At 55.8% G+C, this 21127-nt stretch overlaps 1 protein-coding gene across 1 annotated transcript in view; it reads left to right on the plus strand.

Moving 5' to 3' along the window:
• The first annotated feature begins 1067 nt into the window (after window positions 1-1067).
• The window catches only part of TMEM132E (transmembrane protein 132E), a 52547-nt gene continuing 32487 nt past the window's right edge, over window positions 1068-21127 (plus strand). Inside the window, exon 1 of the mRNA XM_029210766.1 lies at window positions 1068-2076. Coding sequence (XP_029066599.1) covers window positions 2010-2076 — 67 coding nt within the window. The 5' untranslated portion in view covers window positions 1068-2009. The remainder of the gene's footprint in view (window positions 2077-21127) is intronic.

Here is a 21127-nt window from a genome sequence, read left to right on the forward strand (position 1 = left end):
AGAGAGCATCCTTTGAAAAGGGACAACAGTGGCTGCGGTGGCGTCTTTCCGGGGGGAAATGTGGCCGCCGCAGCCGGCCGGCCCCACTGGGGCCCCAGCGCTAGCCTGCTCTGGGGAGGAAAAATAAAACATGAAACAGGGGTTAGCGGAATCGTGAGGTCGGCCCTTGCCCAAGTCTCATTAAGGAGACGCGCGCTCTCCCAGGCTGGGAATGCGGAATGGACACGTGGACAGGGGAGGGGAAGCTGGGGCGCGAGGCAGGGGTGGGGGGGCGTCTCCGTGGTGCGCGAGTCGTGGGCCGCGCGCTCCGGGGCCACGTGACCACGGGGAATCGGGGAGGGGAGGGGAAGGGAGCGAGCGCGCCGGGCTCCGCGCCAGCTACTGCCGGGGTGGGCGCTGAATCCCGGACGAGGAAGGAGGGCGGGCGAGCGCGAGTGTGTGTGTTTCTCTCGAGTCATTTACTGCGGAGCAGCCGGCGCGATCGCCGAGGAGGCGGCGGCGGCGGCGGCGGCGGCGGCGGCGGCGGCTTCGTGCAACTGTGGCTCCCCCCACCTCCTCTTCCTTTTTGCTCCTTGATTCTTCTTCTCCCCTCACACTCGTCCATGGGGAGCCGGCCCCCCTGCTGGCACCTCCTCTCCACTCGGCCCCGTAGGCACCAGCTGCCGCCTCCCTGGCCGTGGGCTGCGCGGGCGCCCGGTGCCCTGGCCCCTGGCGTGGCGCCGGGGTCTCGCCGCCCGCAGCACAGGCAGGCGCGGCGCTCCGCTCACCCAAACTGACTCCGAGAGAGAGAGAGAGACAGAGAGAGACAGAGAGAGAGAGACAGAGAGAGACAGAGAGAGAGAGAGAGAGCGAGAGAGAGCAGATGCCCGGTTGCACCGAGACATCGGGCATCCGGGGGCAGGGCGCGGGCGGCGGGGAGGAGGAGACATCGGAGACTCTGAACCCCGGAAAAGTTCAAGGTTTGTGCAGGTTTCCCCGGGGAAGGCGGAGCAGCGTGGCCCTCTGCTGAGACAGCGAGACCAGGGAGGAAAGGGGGGCGACCCGGGGCTGCCGCGGGCTGGCCGAGCCCCTCTCCATCCTACGACAGGAGGCTGGAGTCGGCGCACGGGGCAGGAAGGTCTGGGGTCAGGCGCAGTAGCCGGGTTTCCCGCTCACTCGCTTCTCCAAACCCCATCTCCATGGGGCAGCCCATTCCAGCCGCGCCACCCTCGCGCCAGCCGCGGTGCCGCTGCCCAGGCAGGCGGCGCTGAGCCTGCCTGTGTGGAGCCCGGGCCCTGATCGAGACTGGAGATAGCGCGCTGGAGCCAAGCAGGGAGCTCGGCGAGGGGACAAGTCGCGGGCTGCCCATCTCGGGCATTCGGTCCGGGCGTTGCCTCGGGTCGTGGCGACCCGCGTCGCCGGTCTCATCACTGCACGGAAACTTTTCCTTCTCCAGATGGATTAAAGATGCCTGGATTTTCTCTTTCGCTGCGAAAGAAATCATTCATTTGCACCTAACCTGGGATTTTTATGCTGGAGGTGTTGCTGCAGGGCGCTCAGAGGAAGGAAGCCGCGATATCCATGTGGGGTTACTACCGAAACCAAAGAAACTGGGGTTTGCATCGGAAATCTGCACCCTCAAACGAGTTCGGATTCGAGCGGGACCGCGGGGCTGTGGAAACCGACACTTGGCCCTAGGCAACCCGCGAGACGCCAGTGGCCACCCGGCCCCAGGAGCGCAAGTGCGGCTCCCCCCTAGCCGCACAGATCCTGCAGGGGGCACCAGCCGGGAGGTGGAGGCTCCTCCCGCCTGGTGCTGCGACCCCACCAGTTCCGAGGGTGTAGTCGGCGGCGCCCGGGACGCCCCCTCCCCTCAAAGTGTCCCCGAATTGCACTCCCTGGCCCCCAGAGCCTCAGCAGAGACAGCCGGGCGCCACGGCCACCAGAAGTTGGACGTGACCAAGCCCAGCCTGGGGCCAAGTCGTCGTCGACCGTTGCCCCCTCGGCCCCTTCCCGCTCCTTCCTCGGCCATGGCCCCAGGGATGCCGGGCCGCGGCGGCGCCGCCCTGCTCTGGCTCTCGGCGCTGCTCGCCCACGGTGAGTATTGCGGCGCGGACTCGGGAGTGAAGATGCGGCGGGAGCCGCTGGAGGGGGCAGAGAGGAGCCTGGAGAAGGAGAACCTCCACCCCTGGGCTCGCAGCCGCCGTTCCCAGCTTAGCATCTCGGGCGGCAGCTCGAGTTACCTCCAGCCCCCAAACCCTTTGGCGGGAGCGGAGGCTGCAAGGCCCGCCCTGGGGACCGAATCCGGCCCCGGAAAAGGACGAGAGGGGGTATCACTCCAACCTCCTCCTGGTTAGAGAGCAGGGTCCAAACCCGGGAGTCTGGGGGCGTGTCCGCCCACGGAAATCTAAAGGGACCCGAGGGATCCGCTGGATCGCGTCCGGGCCGCCCCTCCAGCCACTCCCAGCCCGGCAGCCGGCGGGGCTGAGGGCTGCTGGGACCGCGGTGATCGTGTCTACCCCCGCCCCTGGCGCGCAGGCCGGTGCGGGGTCGCGCCGCCCGCTGCTTCGCTTCCTGCGGCGGTCCTGGAGAAGGGAAGTGGACAGGGGCCCGGGGATCGCCTGCCCGCCGTCCTGTGAGCTGCATCTAAATGGCCGGCTTAGCCGAGCCAGAGGGCGGGGGTCTGGGCGGCGGGCGGAGGGAACGGGCTCCACGCTCTTGCGTTCTGCAATCTGTTGCGTCTTCTCCCCAGGCTCGCCCCGGGCTCCGCGGTAAAGGGGGTGGGAGCCGGGGTTGGCGCTCTTTGGCAGTGGGACAGCAGGGGTATGGGTGGGGGACCTAGGGTCGCGGAACAGCCCCCCAGAGTGGGGACTCCGATCCGACGGAAGGAGGCTGCAGCGGGCCTTCCGCAAGCTGGAGGCTTTCCAAGAGGCGAGGGGCGCTGACCGACGGGGGAGGGAGAGAGCTGGGGGGGGGAGGGGAGAATGGAGAAAGAGAGGGTCTCTGCCCCCTCCCAACGGAAACGAGCGGAGCGGGCACATAGTTCCCCAGCCAGCAAGGGATGGGGGACTTGGCTGCCCCACGCCGAGGGGTGAGCCTGGACAGCCTGGAGAGGGGCTAGGATGGAGGGGGCAGTGGCCTCTCCGCGTTGGCGGAGGACCTTCCATGTACCCTGCTCAGCTTTTGCCCACGTCTGCCTGGTCCCTAGGAGCCTGCCCAGGCGGGCGTGAGCGCGCCCAAGGTCTCTAACCAGCGGCCTCTCTCACCCAGACCAAGGCTCCTTCTCAAGGTTGAAAGAATAAGGAGAAGAATGGGCTCTGGGAAGCTAGGGTCCTGAGGCTAGGATGGGGTGGGGAACAGGCTGACCTCCCTCTACGAGTAGATTGGTTCTCCCCGGCTTCAGCGAGGGGGTGGCTCGGGGTTGGGGGGCTGTTTTGCGTTCATTCCACCAGGCACAGCCAACCTCAGTTCTTTATCAGAAGAATGGGCAGGGGGAATGCTGCTGGGACCCAGAAATCTCGGGCTCTGTGTGCAAGACTGAGGGTGGGGAGAGGGGACTCTGGATGTCTGCACGCTGGAACTGCAGGGGCTAGGCTTGTGACCTGGACCCAGTGAGCAGGGAGTTTGGGGGCGCAGCAGGAGGAAACCCAGGTCAGGCCTGGGTCTAGGCGTGGTTCTGCCCCCATCCCCTGCGTCTTGCTCCCAGAGTTCCCTTCCAAAAGCCCAGCCATGGCCTCACCTCCAGGCAGCTCAGACACTCTTATTGGATTCCGACGGCCCACCTTTCTGACCCCTCAGCCTCCAATTAAGGATCCTTTCCCCTCCCTCACCTCCCAGAATCTTGTCGACGTCCTAAAGCCCAGCCCCAGTAGGGCCTTGCTGTCCTGGCATTGCTTCTCTTGGAATAAATCTGCCTCCTCTTCTCCTTAGATATCGGTGTCTTCTCTGTACCCATTTAGTCCTGGAGTGGTGGAGGCAGGTGGTGGGCTTATTCTGCTCTGTCCCCAAAAAGCCAGTGCTTAGCACGGTGCGCAGGACACCCAGGGCCCAGGATTGGCTGGCGATTAGAAGGAAGCTATTTGAGGAGGTGGAGCCTGGGTCCCCCCCTGGGCAGGCATTTCCCCCCGCTGATTATCTGTCTCCCTTTCCAAGTTTCTTCCCTGAATCCCCAGCCCATGCCTCAGACTCCCCTTCCTTAGGGAAGGGTACCAGCAGATGCTCAAAGCTTGGGGACCCCCCCCAGATGGATAAGGCCAAAGAAGTTCCTCCCACAAAAATACATCTCGCCTGGGTTTCCCCTTCAGGAATACCTAACACCCACCCACCCAAACGATGCCTTTATCAGGAAAAGGGTACGTGGATTTGGTCTCATTTCAAGCTAACTCTTGGTAGGGTTTTCTGGGCTCTTCAAAGATGCTGGAGCGGGGGTACAGTTGCACTTTTTCATGCCTGGCAGGCTACCGAGGCCACAGGGCTCTGACCACACAGCCAGACGGGGAGCCAAATAGCCTGGGTTTCTGACTCTGGCGCCATCGGGCAGGGTGACCTCGGGCTGCCTCCCTCACGTTCCCCATCTTCCCCAACAGTGTGGCCCCTGGCCCGTCCCTCCCCTTCTCACTCTCTGCCAGGACAGCTGGGCAGATACCATGTGTGAACGGAGCCCCACTACCTTTCAGGGCCCAGCTCAGCCTCTGGGGTGGCAGCCCCTACACTGCTGTCAGTCTCAAGGCTTCTGCCAGAAACCATCTGAGAAGGCCACTTGCCTGCATCTGGTCTCTGGGGAGGTGTTCTGCTCCATTTTTAGTTTGGATAGGAGTTTAGCAAGGCATGGTGGTTGTTTAACCTGTTAGAGGACTGATTGTGTCAGCTTCCTACTCAGTATCCTTCACTGGCTCCCCACTGCCTGTAGGATCAAGGATACACTCTTTGCCCCCTCAACATACAAGGCCCTCTGTGATCTTGTCTCAATCTACATCTTCACTTCTGCGATACTGCCCCCTCTCTATCCTCCGTGCATCTTATGAGATATCACTCTTTTCACCTTCCTGCCTTTCTGCTTTTGCACCCACCAACCCCTTCATCTGGAATACCTTGCCTCCGGAAATCCTTACCTTGCCTTCAAAGCCCAACTGAAACATCACCTCCTCCAGGGAGTCTGCCTAGATTACCCTTTGGCTGCTCATCAGCAGCTCGTAACCCCCAGCAGAAGTAATTGGTCTTTTTCCTGTGCTGCCTTGGCCCTTCATGCTGCCTTCCCAGCACTCCTCAGGGACGGCAGTGTGTGTGTGAAGGGTATGTGTGGGCATATTTATGGGCATATCTATACATGTACCCCTCCTGATTCCCACACACTTGCATTTAGGGCAAGAGCCATGTCTTCTTCGGTTTTGCCCCACTCTCCAGCGCTTGACACATAGTAGGCACTCAAAAGAAATGAATGGGGTGTGAAGATAACTCTGTTGGGGGCCCTCGCAGTGTCAGTTGAAAAGGGAGCTCTGGGGTGTGAGGCAGAAGAGGGGAGTGGGAGGAGACAGACAGAGACACCAGGAAGAGAGCAAGGGGATGGGGCAGAGTTGTGCCATACCCCTTGAGTGGCCCATATAGGATATACGTGTCTAGGGTGACGTGTTGTAACACGGATGTGAATGTAGTGTCCCATCATGCTCCGAATACGTGATCTCAAATGCACGTGTCCTCACCGTCGTGGTCACCAGCCTGACTTCTCTTCCGGGTTGTGTCCGTGCGGTCCCCACCCCACCAATTACCCAAGTTCTGGGCTCCTTTGGAGATGGAGGGAGGACATGGCAGGAGGACAGGGTCAGTGCTGGCCTTGGGAGGCTCCCTCACTACTGGGAGTGAGGAATGACGCTTCCCCCTTCCGCCTCTACACACACCCATTTTCCTGGCCACATGGAGCCTTATGCCACAACACAGCCTTGTTAATGTTTAAGACCAGTAGGTGGGGATGTGTTATAAACTTGGTGGCAGAAAATGAGCTGCATTGGAATGCATTCTGAGGACAGTGCTTGGCTGAAGGAGGGAAGGCCACTTTGCAACACCAGGACGGCCCCGGGCATCTCCTGGCCCCCCCTCGGGGCGTGTCTGAAGGTGATAGACCCCAGGCCCGAGGTCGGGGGTGAGTGCTTGTGATGCTGCCGAATCTGAGAACCAGAGAGGCACCAACTCCAACCTGGGGCAGACGGGATAGGGGGCGGGGTGGTCTCTCTTTGTTGCCCTGCCCACAGTGATGGCCATTCACAACACCGAAACTAAAAGAGATCACAGAACCTCCAAATCCAACCTTTGTGTGGATGTGGAAATGGACACTCGGAGAAGGAAAGGGACCGGCCAAGGTCATCCTGCTAGTTCATTCTGGAACCAGGACCAGCACCAGAGCCCGAAGGGGTTTGCTAGATTGGCAGTCTGCCCCAGGCCCCTCGGCAGAGATTCCACCACCTCTGTCATCCCCTCTATCTGAGGCTTCGGCTTCATACAAAGATCTCTGGCCTCAAACTAGCCTCGGGTCCCAAGCAGTCAAGGTAATCAATCACCAGTAGTGTTAATAAACCTTGCCAAGCACTACAGAGGGCACATGGAGGGGCTCAAGACCTGATCTTCGACTCCTTTTCATGAGCTTGAAGTCCAGTTGGGGAGATGAGAAAAAGGCCCGCATTCTGAAATTCCAGGCGGTCTGGATCCCTGGGATCCATCATTTAGAGGTTCAAATCCTGACTTTGTCATCAGCTTGCTGCGTAGCCACAGGACGGTCACCTCCCTCTCCAAGTCTTGTTTTCCTCCTCTGCAGAGTGAGAGGAGGCGATGCCCGCCGAGCCCCCTTCCAGCTCGCTTGTTCTGCCACAGAGAAGCCTCTTGTCGCCTCCCTTGTCTCTCCGCCCCACACCCATGCTCCTTCCACAGAGGCCAGCCACAGACGCTAGCAAATGGATATGATTCTTCCTCCCCGTTCCCTCCCCGGGGTCTTCCTTACTTCTTCCTTGACAGTGCTCAGCACAGAATTTTAATAAGAGATTAATGAACCAGTTGTGGGGTGGCTTTTTTTTTTTTTAAATAAATTAATTTTTCTATTTTCCTGCTCTGTCTTTTTAAATGAAAAGTGGGCCTCCTTATCATCAATTCAGCTGGCGGTGCCGTAATCCAGCAGTCCCCAAGGATGGGGCAGTGTATCCGGGAGCACCGACTCTCTGCCAACTACGGCATCAGTCTCTGGAGGACCAATGGGCTGCCGGGGAGGGGGCGGGGCACGCACTAAGACAGGTGAGGCCGGTGTGGTAACAGAGGGGACAAGCCACTCTTGGGAGATAGGCTGAGCGTCCAGAAGTCATTATCTCCTTTCCTCTGCCAAGTTTGCCCCTCTCTGCTCCTCCCCCACCGCCTCCCCCCCAGGTCCCCCCCTCCACTCCACCGCCCCAGGCCCTGCTGGCTGCCAGACAACCCAGCAGGATGATGTGGAAAATGGAAGCAATTACCTGGATTATTCAATGCTTGTTGCACAAATGAATGAACGCAAGAATGAATAATTCAGTGCAGAAGAAAAAAAGGGTAGAAAAGGTAATTGAAGAAAACCCTTTTCGGTCCAAATTATCTAGATAATTATCTGCCTTTGGAAAGTTCTGCTTTTTATCAGACTTGAATCCTTCCTGCTGCATTCTCACCCACACCTTTTTTGGCCCATGAGAATGGGCAACTGGCTACTCTCTTCTCTTGTGTGACTTCCTGTTCAACTCAAACTGAAGGGCAGTGGGCAGGTCGTGTGCTGGAGGAATTTCTCAGCTTCTGTTTCCTGAGCCCATCTCTCAGGATCCTTAGAGCTGGGAGAGTGATGTGCCCAGGATCACCTGGATAAATGGATGACACTCAAAATGGTCCGGGTTCTCAGAGGCATCCCCATCCAAGGATCCAGGTCTGGACAGCATCAGACCTTACAGGGCGAGCCCTTAACCCTGGGAGAGAACAGGCAACCAGGACACCCTCAAGCCCAAACCCCTCCCCAGGAACACAGCCCCAGAGGTGGTCAGCCCTTAAACAGAATCAGCCAGAGTCACGTTGAGTGACAATCTCTCTGCTTTTCTGCGGGACAGAAAGGGTGGAGGGGAAATGGTTCCTGCCCTTGGGGATCACTATGACAAGGGAGACATTCCCATCTTCAGAGAAGCCCTAATCTGATGAGGGAGGCGCAGCCCCAGCCCTCCGAGGTGGCCTTTGTCCTCTTGCACATTGAGGGTCCGATGGTGAGAGACAAGATGACTGCCTTTGCCCAGAGGTTGGAGGACCCCACCTTGCAGGCCTCACCCACCCTCCCCCAGCCCCCAAGACTGGTGGGGAGCCTGGCTCAGGGCCAGGAGCAAGTGTATTTTTGGTGGCTTGGTACAGATGAGGCAGCAGACTTGTCACAGCAGGAGAAAGGTGTCGGTGGGAGACGGCAGTGCAGCGCACTCAAATGCACACCCACACGGTCATGGGCACTCACCCGTACACTTGAGGGTCCCAGCAGTTCTTTGGAGTTTAGATCCATGATCTCATTTGGTCACTGGGAGACCAGTGACCGCCAGGTAAAGGCAGCAACTAGGATCCCATTTTACAGAGGGTAAAGCTGAGGCTCAATGGAGACCTGGCCACACCAGCTCTTGAGGTCAGGTTTTCTGACCACGAATACAGAGGTCTTCTTGCCGTACCCCTCTGTCTCATGCACACAGGGAATAAGCACATATGGGGACTGACAGCCACATGCCCACATACCTAAGCAAGGCCCACCCATCTGGCCGCACTCATCTCTCCAGTCCTTTACATGGGTCACGTGCTTTTCCATGTCGGAGCCTCTGTACATACTGTTCCCTCTGACCAGAACACTCTTCTGCCCCATCTCCTACTCAGTCTTTAGGCCCAAGTGGATCCACACTTCCTCCTGGAAGCCTGCCTTGATTCTGAGTTAAACAAAGACCCACCAACCCCTGCCACTCATTTCCAATTTGCCCTCTTTGTAAACTGCACTGCCTGGCCCCCTCACTGGCATTAAACTTGAATGGACCTGGAAGTTTTGTGCCCTCTTCCCGGTGCTGTATCCCCCAGTGTCTATTGGGATCTCTGGAATAAAGTAGGCATTTGACAGTTTGTCAGATGAGTCACTGAATGTACAGTCGTGCACATACATGTACACATAGACCGCTTCCCTGTCTCTCAGCAAGTATTCAGTTGTTGCCTACTGTGGGCCAGGCACTGTTCCAGGCACTTGGTCTTACTCCATGAATACAGCAAAAAGCCCTGCACTCATGGAGCCTTTATTCTTGCAGGGGTGCAGCGAGGAGGCCACAGTAAATAATAAATACATACAATAAGTAAATTACATGTCAGAAGGCAACAAGAGCTGAGGAAAATAAAAGAAAGGTAGGGTATGGGAATTGGGAATTCCAGCATGTGTGTGTGTGTGTGTGTGTGTGTGTGTGTGTTGGGAGGGGTTGTGCAGTATTAAAATGAATGTTCACTTGATTAAATGTCATTAAGCAGACTTGAAGGAGGCAAGGGAGCATACTAAGCAAATATCTGAATATCACATTGGGACCAGTCCTAGGGCAGGGGTGAGCTTGACCATTCAAGACAGCAAGGAGGCCAGAGGGGCTGGAGCACAGTGCAGGCTGGGAAGGGCACAGGGAGATTAAGTAGGGAAGGGAGGCCCTAGAAGATTACCTGGTAAACTGAGTGAAATGGGCAGCCGTAGCAGGCTTTAGAGTGAGAGTGACCTGAGCCGCTGGCAGCTGCAGGCTTGCAGAGCTCCAGACCTGTGGGGATAGGGACCCCGGCCCCCGTGCCACAGAGGGGACCTCTGTCTGCTCTCTAGCTCCTTGCCCCGCACAATCTTGGCTGCGGCTGTCTTTCCTGCCACCGCGCGGCCACCCCATCGGAGGCAGGACCAGGGTGTGCAGGGGGCGGACTGCTGCAGGGACCACCCGAGGGTTTGCAAGGCTGGCTTCCAGACCCGACCAGCCAAATTAGCTATGTGGCCACCCAGGCCTCTTCCATGGACTCGAGCTTCCTCTACGTAGAATGGGGCTGCAGCAAAACCCAAGTCTGCCTGGATCTCTGAGAAGTCCCACAGCGACTCCAGATTACCTGTTGCTTTGACCTCTCTGCCTGTCCCTGTTTTATGTCTGCAAGTGCTCAGCCGGTGGCCCCTTCCTCCCACGATTGGCCCCCTGCCACCGCAAGACCACTGCAGCCCATGCCTCTTAGCCAACGAGATGACCTGCCCCGAGCTGACCCACTGCCCTGTCCTGAGTCTCCCCGGGTCACCCCAGTCTCCCCCGCCCTGTCCCTTCTGGGGAGAGACAGGCATGTGGGGCCTTTGTCCAATAGGAAGGAACTCTTGGATTGGAAATACAAAAAATTGCCATTTTCTCAGCTGCCAACACAGCAGAGAAATGATCTCAGTTTTCTGTGGCTGTTCCCGACAGGAGAAAAACTGCCAACCGCCAGCCCCCGTGCATGAGAGGTCTGAGATGCTGAGGAAAGGGGGCTGCAGCTGGGGGAGGTGGCAGGGTGAGAAGCCGGGGTGGGAGTAGGGCTGGCTTGGTGCAGAGGGCTGAGCTCCCCACTTGGCTGCAGCGCTCCTGCCTGGGAAGCCCTTCCCCACCCAGCACCCGCCGACCACCCGCCTGGGTCTGAGCGGCTGTTGAACTATCTAGTTATCTTTTTTTTTTTAATTTATTTATTTTATTTATTTTTGGCTCTGTTGGGTCTTCATTGCTGTGAGCGGGCTTTCTCCAGTTGTGGCGAGCAGGGGCTACTGCGGTGCGTGGGCTTCTCACTGCTGTGGCCTCTCCTGCTGCGGAGCACGGGCTCCAGGCACGTGGGCTTCAGTAGTTGCGGCACACGGGCTCAGTAGTTGTGGCACACGGGCTTAGTTGCTCCGCGGCATGTGGGATCCCCCCGGACCAGCGCTCGAACCCATGTCCCCTGCATTGGCAGGCGGATTCTTAACCACTCTGCCACCAGGGAAGCCCTCTAGTTATCTTAATAGTCACTTCTACTAACTGAGCACCTAATATGTGCCATGCCCTGTGCTGGGCACCTTTGGAGCCAGCAGACTGTTCGGTCTCTCCTGACGTTCATAGTTCTCCTCCACCCTCACCTTTTCCCTGCACTCGGCTCTAACACCAACCTGCCTGGCTTTGTCCATCCCCTTGTGATTTCTGGGCAAGTTACTTAACCACTGTGCATGTTTCCTCACCTGCAAATGATTATAAAAATACCCAACTTAGAGGGCTGTTGTGATGAGTTGAGTCGTTATTCCAAGTCAGATATCGAGAATAGTGCCTGGCACAGAGTGTCTGAAAATGATAGTTCTCAGTATTATTGTTATTAATATTATCAGCACATGCCAGGCACTGTGTTAAGTGTGAAAATGAACAAGATACAGGGCCTGTCCCACGAGGAGCTTCTAAGGCATTGTCCTGGGGAGATGAGCTGTTTCTCCACAGATTGTGATAAAATTATGCCATAGACATGTTGGAAGGGATACAGAGGTGTGAAGGGAGAAATCTCGTATCTGCTAGAGAAATCAGGGGAGACTTCATGGAAGAAGTGCCACTGCAGAAGGCCTTAACCCAGGTTCAAGAATTCTGCCTCTTAAGACTAATCAGTCAGCATCCACTCTGTGTCCAAGACCCTGAGGAAGACAGAAACATAGGGCAAAAATTGTCCCTGGCCTACCAGCTCTGAGCCCAGCATGGGAAGAGCCACAGCTGCCTGTGAGGGAATAGCAGGCAAGGGGGCTAAATGCAGGGTTACCTGGATGATGTCTTAAGACCTCTCAGAACTTTGACCCTGTGGTCCCTGGAGCACTGGGGAGCTGTGGCGTATTGTGGAGCGAGGGAGTGGCTTGATCAAAGCAGGGATCTAGCAACAATGACTTGGCTGGGGGCAATTTGCAGATTGGAGCAATATTGAAGGAAGCTGTTCCAGCAGCTGATCTGGGAGTGAGGGCTCTTGGGATGGGGAATGACCATTAGAAATCATCAGAGGTACCACCACATGGCAGACAACCGGGAAGACGAATCTGAACGCCAGCTCTGCCACTTAGCAGCAGCCTGACCTCTCATTTCTACTCCTTGGTTTATGCCTCTGTAAGATAGGATGGCAAATGGGGAGCCTGTAGCATATGGCTTAGTATTTGGAGCTTTTTTATTATTTTAGCAGCTAAAGCCCAGAGAGCAGAAGGGACTTGCCTGTAGCTCACAGCCAGTTCTGACCCCCTTGGGTGGGGACAGGAATGTCTTTATTGTCTGGTCAGGAGTACTGGGGAAGGTGGCCCAGTGAGAGCACTGAGACGGACAGGATCTCTCGCAATTTTTAATAGAGGCCCAAGGCCCAGCCTCCCTCCTCTTCCCTCACCCTGGCAGCCAGAAGCTCAGGGGTCCGATCCATCCAGGGTCACTGTCAGTGACTGAGGCTCCAGGAAAGCCTCAGAAGAAGCCAGTCACGTCAGACTGTGGTTTTCGAGTCGCCCAAAACCAAACATAGGTTGGAATCGTAGCCCTGCTGCTGTGTCGCTAGGTTACCCGGGAGCACTCGCCTGCCTTGTCTCCCTGAGCCTCAGCTTCCCCATCTGCAGAATGGGCATAATAGCATCACCTCTCTCTGCTGTGCTGCCACAAGGATAATAAACCAGTGTACATGGACGTGCCCAGAACAGAAGCTGTGTGCGTGCCCGAGGGGCTCAGGAAACAATCAGCAGGTTTGTTTCCTTCCTTTCTTGCCCGGTGCCAGGCCTCACTGCCAGGAAGCATGTTTAAGACAGTGCCAAAGAGTTCCCGGAGAGCTGTTTTCTGGTGGTTGGGTTTTTTGGTTTTGTTTTCTTTGGGGTCTTATTTTTTTTTTACCCTTGATGCCTCCTAGCAACATGCTGCTTGTTTTAAAAACAGCAGTGGCCAGCTGCTGGCCCCTCTCCCTCCCTCCCTGCCTCCCTCCTTCCCTTCCCAGGAAAACAGCTTCAAGCATCTCCCCGACTTTCCAGGGTCTCTCCACCCCAAGGTGGAGGAGGCCTTCCTGCGAATGCAGCTGGACCCAGAGCACACAATGCCAGGGTGGGTACCTGGCCCTTGAGTCCACGGCTTCCCAATATTTGCATCTCCTCTGTGGCAGCCCCCAAGGTGGGCATAAAGGCTACCTGTACACCATCAGGGCAGGCAGCCTGTGCCATTGCCAGAAATCAGGTCTAAGGATACAGGGAGATTCTGACGGAGCCCAGGCATCTCTGAAGCACTTCTGCTGCTGCATCCTGCAACCTGAAAGCTCATGGACACCCTGGTCCCAGAGCTGACCCCTCCCGCTGCCCATCCTGTAGGGTTGTGGGGGGCTGGGTAAGGAGAACAGGCAGAACTCAGTGTGTGGTCTCTGTAACCATTTATAATTCATCATGAGCCCTTAGGAGTCGCTCAGGTGTCCCAGTCCACCCAGAGGGCCCTCGTCTCCCCAGCCTCCCACCGGGTTCCTCTGTCCCGGATGTTCTTTCAGCCAACTGCTTGCCTTCAGACAAACCTTTTCCTCCTGCTGCAGTTTAGTTTCCCTGCCCGTGAGAGCAGGGTTGCCGTGCTGGATCAGTGCTGTCCAACAGCAACGTACCACGAGCCACGTGTGTAATTCCAATTTTTCTAGTTACCATGTGAGGAAAGTAAAAAGAAACAGGTGAAATGAATTTTACTAGTATATTTCAACCAATATATTCAAAAGATGAACATTTCAACATGTAATCAGTGTAAAAACAGTTAATGAGATTTTTACATTCTTTTTTTTCCCTTTTGTGTTACATCTTCGAAATACCCCATGCAATTTACACCGTCAGCAGCACATCACAACTCCGTCACAACTCCATCACAACTGGCCCCATTTCAACGGCTCAATAGCCACACGTGGCAAATGGCTGCCATCCTGGAAGGTGCAGGGCTAGGAGCTCCCCAAGGGCCCTACCACATTCTCCCCTTGGAGGTATTTTCGGGGCCCTGGAGTTAGTGCTCTGGGGACCGGTGAGCCTTGGGGACTCTCTGGGGTCCTTCTCGGAGATTCCCTGCCCAGCCTAGAGCTGGCTCAGCTCCTCCCCAGCCCTGGCATGGTTCATGCTGGCCTTGGGGACTCCCATTCATGCAGGCAGCAGCTCCCAGATGCCTCCCAGAGGCCACGCTCCTTCCCCTTCTTCCAGGAGATGCTACAGACCATAGGCCTGATCAAGTCACCTTGAACTCACTGAGAGTGAAAGCCAGAGTCCTTCAGGGGCTGACAGGCCACACGAGTGTCCTTTTTCCTGACAATACCTCTCTGACCATATCTTTCCTGTCACCCACTCAGCTCCGACCACACTGTCCCTTTTGCTGTCCTCACCCATGCCAGGTGCCGAGCCTCAGGTCCTTCCTACCCCTCTGCCTGGTCTTTTCCTCCAAATAAGCATGACTCATCGCCCCCCTGCCTCCTTCAGGTCCGCGCTCAAATGCATCTTACCCGGGTGGCCCTCCCAGCCACGCCCTACTTAAAACAGCCCTGCCTGCCCCTCACTCTGCCCCGACCCTGCTCCATTTTTCTCCCCCTGACATACTGTATAGTTATGTTTCTTCTTGTTCATAGACTGACACCTCCCCCCCTTGGAATGGAAGCCCCACGAGCAGGGCCACATCTATTCTGTTCACAGCTGTATTCCCAACACCTGAACCGGTGCCTCGCCAGAGAAGATGCTCAGTACTTATTGTGTGAAATGAATGAATAGAAACGTTGCTCCTTTCCCTCCCCTCACTCTTTCCACCTGGGGCACCACCCAGAAGAAACATCTGGGCACTAAATGAGTGACAGAGACCAGAGAGGGGGATGTTTATTCCTTCCCGCCTGCCTGCCTTCAGTCACAATCAGCTGCCATAACCTTGCTTTGCAGTCTTGGAAAAGTTACATCACTGCCCTGTGGCTCAGTTTCCACATCTATAAAATGGGATAATAAGAGTACCCTCCTCATAGGATTGTGGTAGTGAATAAATAATAAATGCATGGAGTGTGCTTGGAGCAGAGCCTGGCTTGTAGTAAGTGCTCAGTAAAAAGTAGCTACAGGTTGATTCAGCTCGTGTTTTTGAACACCTGCTCCACACCAAGCACTGTGACAAACACTGATCATGTGGCAGGAAGACACGGTTACCAGCCAGTGTGGGTCAAGGATGCAAACGATTTCAGTGCAGGGGGCAGAGGGGAAGGCAAACAGAGACTGGCTCACCTGGATTTCGGAAAGCGGCAACCACTGCCAAGGTCTCTGTGACCTGGTGCGTTGAGCTCCACATGGGGTGACCTTTGTCCATCCGCTACAGCAGTGGAAAGACTACAGCACTGCAGCCAGGGAACCTCTACTCTGTCACCGACCTGAAGGGAGTCACTTCTGTTCCCTAAGCCTCAGGCTTCTTATCTGTAAAGTGGGATAATAACAAACAGCACCTGCATCTCAGATCATGGGGATTCAATGAGCTGATGTGTAAAGTACTCAGCACTGCCCAGAGGCTGGATAGACAGGAGATGCTATCAGTACCCTCCCTGCTAAAGAACTGGCCAAAGGGAAGAGAGAAAGTGTGAACCTCCTTGAGTGGTGCCCTGTGTGCAGCTAGCCCTCCATCAGTGCCAGTTGGTTTGCACTCTGAAATTCTCCCTGGACTGTGGTGCAGAGGGGCCGCTCAGTGGGGGGAGATACTTAAAGTTAGGGGAGGTAGATGGGAACTTCAGGCCCCTCTCATCCTGGAACCGTCCTTATCTGAAAGATGGGGAGATTAAAGTCCAGACAGGGGAACAATCAGCCCAGCACACAGCAGTCAGGCGTGGCAGAGCCGGACCTGAGACTCAGGTCCCTGCTCCCAGGCCAGTGGGCTTGCTGTTGTGTCTTCAGAGGTTTCTCGTGAGGGTGTTGGAGGTTGGGGGAAGCGTGGCCAACTATTGCTGGAGGAAGCTGGTTGGTCACAGATTGGGGCTCCCCCAACACCTAGTTAGCTTCCCCAGGGGCATATCCAGGGGAAGAGCCCAGCAGGCATGATCTTTACATGGAGTAACCAGATTCCATCTCCAATAATCACATCACAAACAGCATGAAATGTGACATGTGGGGAACTCTTTGCTAAATGTATGACTGTTTTTCTCATTTTCCCTCCGTTCCCCTCCCTAGGACCTCCCCCCTCCTCTTCCACATCATGCACACATGTACACACACACCCCTGCATTCCCCATGCATCCCATTCGGGCCTCTGATACCAGCCCAATGAAGGCCACTTTTGTCCTTGTCCAGCCCTAGAAGTGTGACTTCTCTGTCTGGGTGGTAGGCAGGAGATGTGAGTATTTGAAGGTCAGGTTCTCAACCTCGAAGTGTCTTACTGTTCCCCACCATGACCGAGGCAACTGGAGCCATTGGCAGTTGAAAAATGGCTACACTTTATGACTTTATTACAGGTAATCCTCACTGCAAAGTTGATAATCATGATGCCCATCATGTGGATGAGGAAACTGAGGCTTAGAGAGAAGTGATTGGCTCAGGTAACAGAAGAAGAAGAGGCAGAGAGACTATGTCTTCCACTCCCCTGGGGCCCTAATCTCCTGACTCTGGAGCTCTGGGTCCCAAAGCCCCTCCTCCAGGCCCCAATATCATAGAAGAAGTGACACACTCAATCAGCTTGATCCCAGTATGGTCAACTCACCCATGCAGGTGCCCTGATCACAGAAGGGGAAACCAAGGCAGGGCGGCTGGCTCACCCACCCGTGCCCCCTTCCCTCTTCCTCATGAGTCTCAGCCGTCTCTGCCCAAGATACACCGCCCCCCCCCCCGCCTCCAGCCATCCCTTTTCCTCGGTCCCTGGCTGCTGCCTGGGGGGCTCCCAGGCAGATATGTCAGACCAGAACCCTCCCCCAACCCACAACCTTCAGAATCCAGAACCTCCTTCTTTCTCCGTAGCCCTGCAAAGCTGATCTGCATAAAACCATCCCCGGGCCCTGCCTTTAAAACTCTTCATCTTTTCTCTTCCCTAAACGGCCCCTAAATGATTTCTGTAAATTGCTCTAAGTAGCTCAAAAAAAAAGAAATAATAATAACTCAGCGACTGGCTGCCTGACCGGAATGTTGATGGCTCTCCTCCTGCCTGGCCGCAGCTCCCAGGTCCTTGCTGCTGGGCATCCAGACGCGTGCCCCTCTGCTCCACACCCAGGAAGGGGTGCATTGTCTCTGAGACCCAGCCTTGCCTCCTCTCTCAAGCAAGAGGCTTCCCAAGTCAAGTGCATCCCCCATGAGACAGGGAGCTCCCCCGGGTAGCAACATCCTTTCCTTTCACTAGCCCCAAGACTGCAGACTCTCCCAGGAGAAGCTGGGCCTCCCTCATTGCTCTGGGGCTCCTCCAGAGAAGACTGTGCCTCTCTCATCAGACTATGGGCTTCCCCAGGAGAGACTGTGCCTGCCTCATCAGTCAGGGGATTCTCTCTGGGCAGGGCTGCGGGGGGCACTCAGCAGCCCCCTCTGATTCTAACTTTCCTTGTTCTGCAACCAGTTCCCTTACAGGCCTCATCTCATTCACCCCGGATTAGAAATCTCGGTCCTGATTCCTAAACTGAGATCTGTTTTATTGATTGATTGATTCATTCATTCATTCTACACTCATTCGTTCATTCTACACAGCTTTCCTCAATACCTACTGTGTTCCAGATGCTGACCAGACATGTGTGTCCTTCTATAGATTTGGCCCCTTTGAGGCACTCACCCCTGTGACCAGAGGCCCCAGACATGGCCTGGTTCTCCATGGGATAGGGCATCCAGCCAAAGGGCCCTGTGGACGTGAACCCAGCCTCAGCCCCTGGTCACCATCATGACCTCCTGGCCTCTTTTCAGTGTGGACCAGAGAGGGGTCCCTCTTGGGGAGCAGAGGCCAGAGGTGGGAGGGAGGTGCTTCCTACGAGACCCCAGCCTGGCTCACCCTTCCATCCAGCCCCCTCCTCACTTCCTGCCCATGGAGCTCCACCATCTCCTGGCCACTGGGGGCTGAGATCAGGGCCAGGAGACCTTGATCCAAGCAACTTAGTCCCCAAAATGGTGGTGTGGCCTTGAGCAAGTCCCTTACCCCTTCTGGGTCTCAGTTTCCCTTTCTGAGATGTGATAAGATTGGACTCAATCACTGATTTTCTGGGTTTTTTCTTTTTTGGCCAGAGAAATACATAATATATATGTAATATATAATATATTATAGCATACAAAATGTTATATAGAATCCAGATGATATATAATGCAGATCAAAGCAGAGCTGCTGCTGATTGAATGGAGAGCAGCGGTGTCTCACTGAGTTATCTGTCCCACCCTCTCACCCCATGGCAGCCCTGGAGACCCCCAGTGAGCCTAGCTGGCAAGCTCTGGGTTCACTTAGCCCATCCCTGAGGCCCTGCCACTCTGCCATTGGGGGAATCTGAGTGGTGCTGTTGATGGGGGGTGGTCCCTTCACTTCTGCCACCGATTCCCTGGGACCCCACTCTGTTTCCCAGTTGCGGGGGAATACCGTGAAAAGAACTGGCTCTTGCCAGCACCACCTAGGACCTTTGAATGAGTCCAGCCCCCAAGTAGAAAGGCAGGCATGGGAGCTGCTGGCAGCAGGTGAGGCCCAGCCCAGTACAGAAGGCGGGATTGTTGCAGATCCACAAAGCCCTTTGTCATTCTCCCTGCACTCTCTTTGATGTGCAGAAGAAGGAAGGAGGGGAACAAACACAGACACCGCCCTCCACTTCATCTCCGATTTAATTGGAACCCAGTTAAGTGAATAATTGTTACAAATGTGAAATCACCTTCCACCAACTTGGGGATGGGAGCCTGCACTCAGCGGTGAGCCTATGAGACCCAGGGTGGGACCTGGCCCTGGCCCAGCAGTTTAGGGTTTCCTTGGGGTGGGGAAGTTGTGACCTGCAGAGCTCCTAACCCCACAGTGGGAAGAGCTGCAGGGCGGTCCAGTCCAGCCCCTTTTGCAGGAGCACAGCCTCAGGCCCCCAGCCTCCGATATTCATGTTCAGCCAAACTGTATTGACCCAAGATGTGGACTCGCCATCCCAGGTCCCACAGACCCTTGCCTGGTCCGAGTCCAGGCAGATGGAAATGAGTGTCACCGTGGAGGCATGAGCGTGGGTCCCAAGGAGAAACAGAGAGGGGGAAGGGAGTGGGGAGAGAGGGCAGGTATGAGTTTGGTCATCTGTGGGTGCAGGGGCAGGGAAGGAAAAACTTTGTGCGAAATAGAACAACCCAGGCAGTGGTTCTCAATCTTGGCTACACATTCAGGATCTTTTTTTGAATAAATGCTGATGCCTTGGGTCCCAGCCTCAGAGATTCTGGATTCACTAGCCTGGGGTGTGGTCTGGGCTCCCAGGTGATTCTAAAGGGAAACCATGATTGAGGCTCACTGCTAGAGCAAGACTCCCTAAAAATGGTAGAGGGTATGGGAATAGAGTAAGATTCACCTCTCAGGACACATCCAGAACTTCTGGATTAGTTTGGCTGGGGAAGGGCCTGGGAACCTGCATTCTATAAAGCTTCCTGGAATTAGGATGACCCTAGAGGGGTCGCCCCAATGCTGGGAGTCCCGGTGGGGAGGGGAGACTTGGAAGCCCCAGAGGAGAGGGGCCCTGGGAAGGAGGAGGAGTGTGGAAAAGGTTTTGATGATTGGACTTAGCCTATTTTTAAATGATTTGCACAGAGACGTCTTTTCACTTTCTCTCTCATTCCCTTTCTTACCCTCACTTAGTCCTCTGTCCCAGGACCCGGAACTCAAGGTAACACACTTAGAACCACTATTCAGTCTCATTATACACATAGTAGGTGCTCCATAAATATTTATGGAATTAATTATGGGTAACGTCTCTTTGGTGGGCTGGCCTGAAATGTAACTGCTATTGATATTATTGTCTCTATAGAGAAAGGTGTGGAAATGTGTTTCCCAGTTCTAACAGCCAATTTTCAATGAACTTTTGATAAGTGGCCCATTTATAAGTTGGAGCGAGAGAGAGAATGTTCTGCCCTCAATGAACCTAGCATGGACTCCACCCTTGGGGGTCTGTACTGTGTAATGTCAGCACCCAGATCGAAGCCAGTGGAGCATTTATGGAGACAAAGAGAGGAGCGTGGTCAGAGGGAGGGGCCTGAGTGGTGGATGAGGAGAGAAGCAGGAGGGAAGAGCCCAGAGAAGGGCTGGTGCATAAGGGCAGGAAGAGCCATGGGTGGGAGGGGCAGGGGCTAGACTGTGGCCAGGGCCAGGACAGATCAGCGAAGTACACAGAGCGCGAGGGTACTTTTCGAATGGCCTCAGGTCTTGGTCAGGGATGCAAAGACAGGTCTGGCAGATCAAAGATTCCAAGCAGGAAAAATAGAGATGCAACTGGAGAGGGGCTGAGGTCACAGGAGGGCCTGAGGTCACAGGACCGCTGACCTGGAGCTCCTGGGCCCAGGCCCCGCTGCCAGTGGGTATTGTGGGACGGTCCCCACCAAGGAGCAGGCAGACACCAGGAGGGGATTCGTGGCAGGGGAAAGAGTGTCCTTCCTGCCTTCTCACGGCACAGGATTTTTGGCAGTAACAGCCAACAGTAATCTTGGTAACGGTGTCACCAGAGACCAAGGAGGGCTCTGGCTCTAAACCTTCTAAGGGTTTGCAGGAGACCCCGATTTGATCACCACCCTAGCATTATCCCAGTCATCAGGGTGGAAAGCAGAAAGAGAGGAGAGAAGCTGGTCCAGAGCCTGGGGGCACCTTCCCTTCCGTGAGCCTCTGTAAAGTGCAGGAATTGGGCAGCATTTCCGAGAAGGCTTGCTGGTCATTTGGCCCCAGTGGATCCCTCCCTCTCCAAGGGGTGGCCATTGAGCTCAGAATGAGGGGCTTGGGAAGAACCCCCAGCTCCCAGGGCTGCCCCCCTCCCAGATCAGGCTGTCTCTCCTGAAGCCAGGCTCAGCTCTGCAGGGTGCTCTGACCTCTGGCCTAAGGCTGTCTTTGTCCCCAAAGTCCCAGCCTTACTTCCTGCTGATGGAGGACTCCAGAGAGGCAGCATTCACAGGGGAGATGACCCTAACGGCCTTGGGGGAGGGGGGCTGTCCCTGATCACACAGGGGTGACAGTGATTA

The sequence above is a fragment of the Monodon monoceros genome, unplaced genomic scaffold, assembly GCF_005190385.1.
Source record: "Monodon monoceros isolate NGI ecotype Baffin Bay Population unplaced genomic scaffold, NGI_Narwhal_1 Super_Scaffold_9, whole genome shotgun sequence".
NCBI classification, from domain to species: domain Eukaryota; kingdom Metazoa; phylum Chordata; class Mammalia; order Artiodactyla; family Monodontidae; genus Monodon; species Monodon monoceros.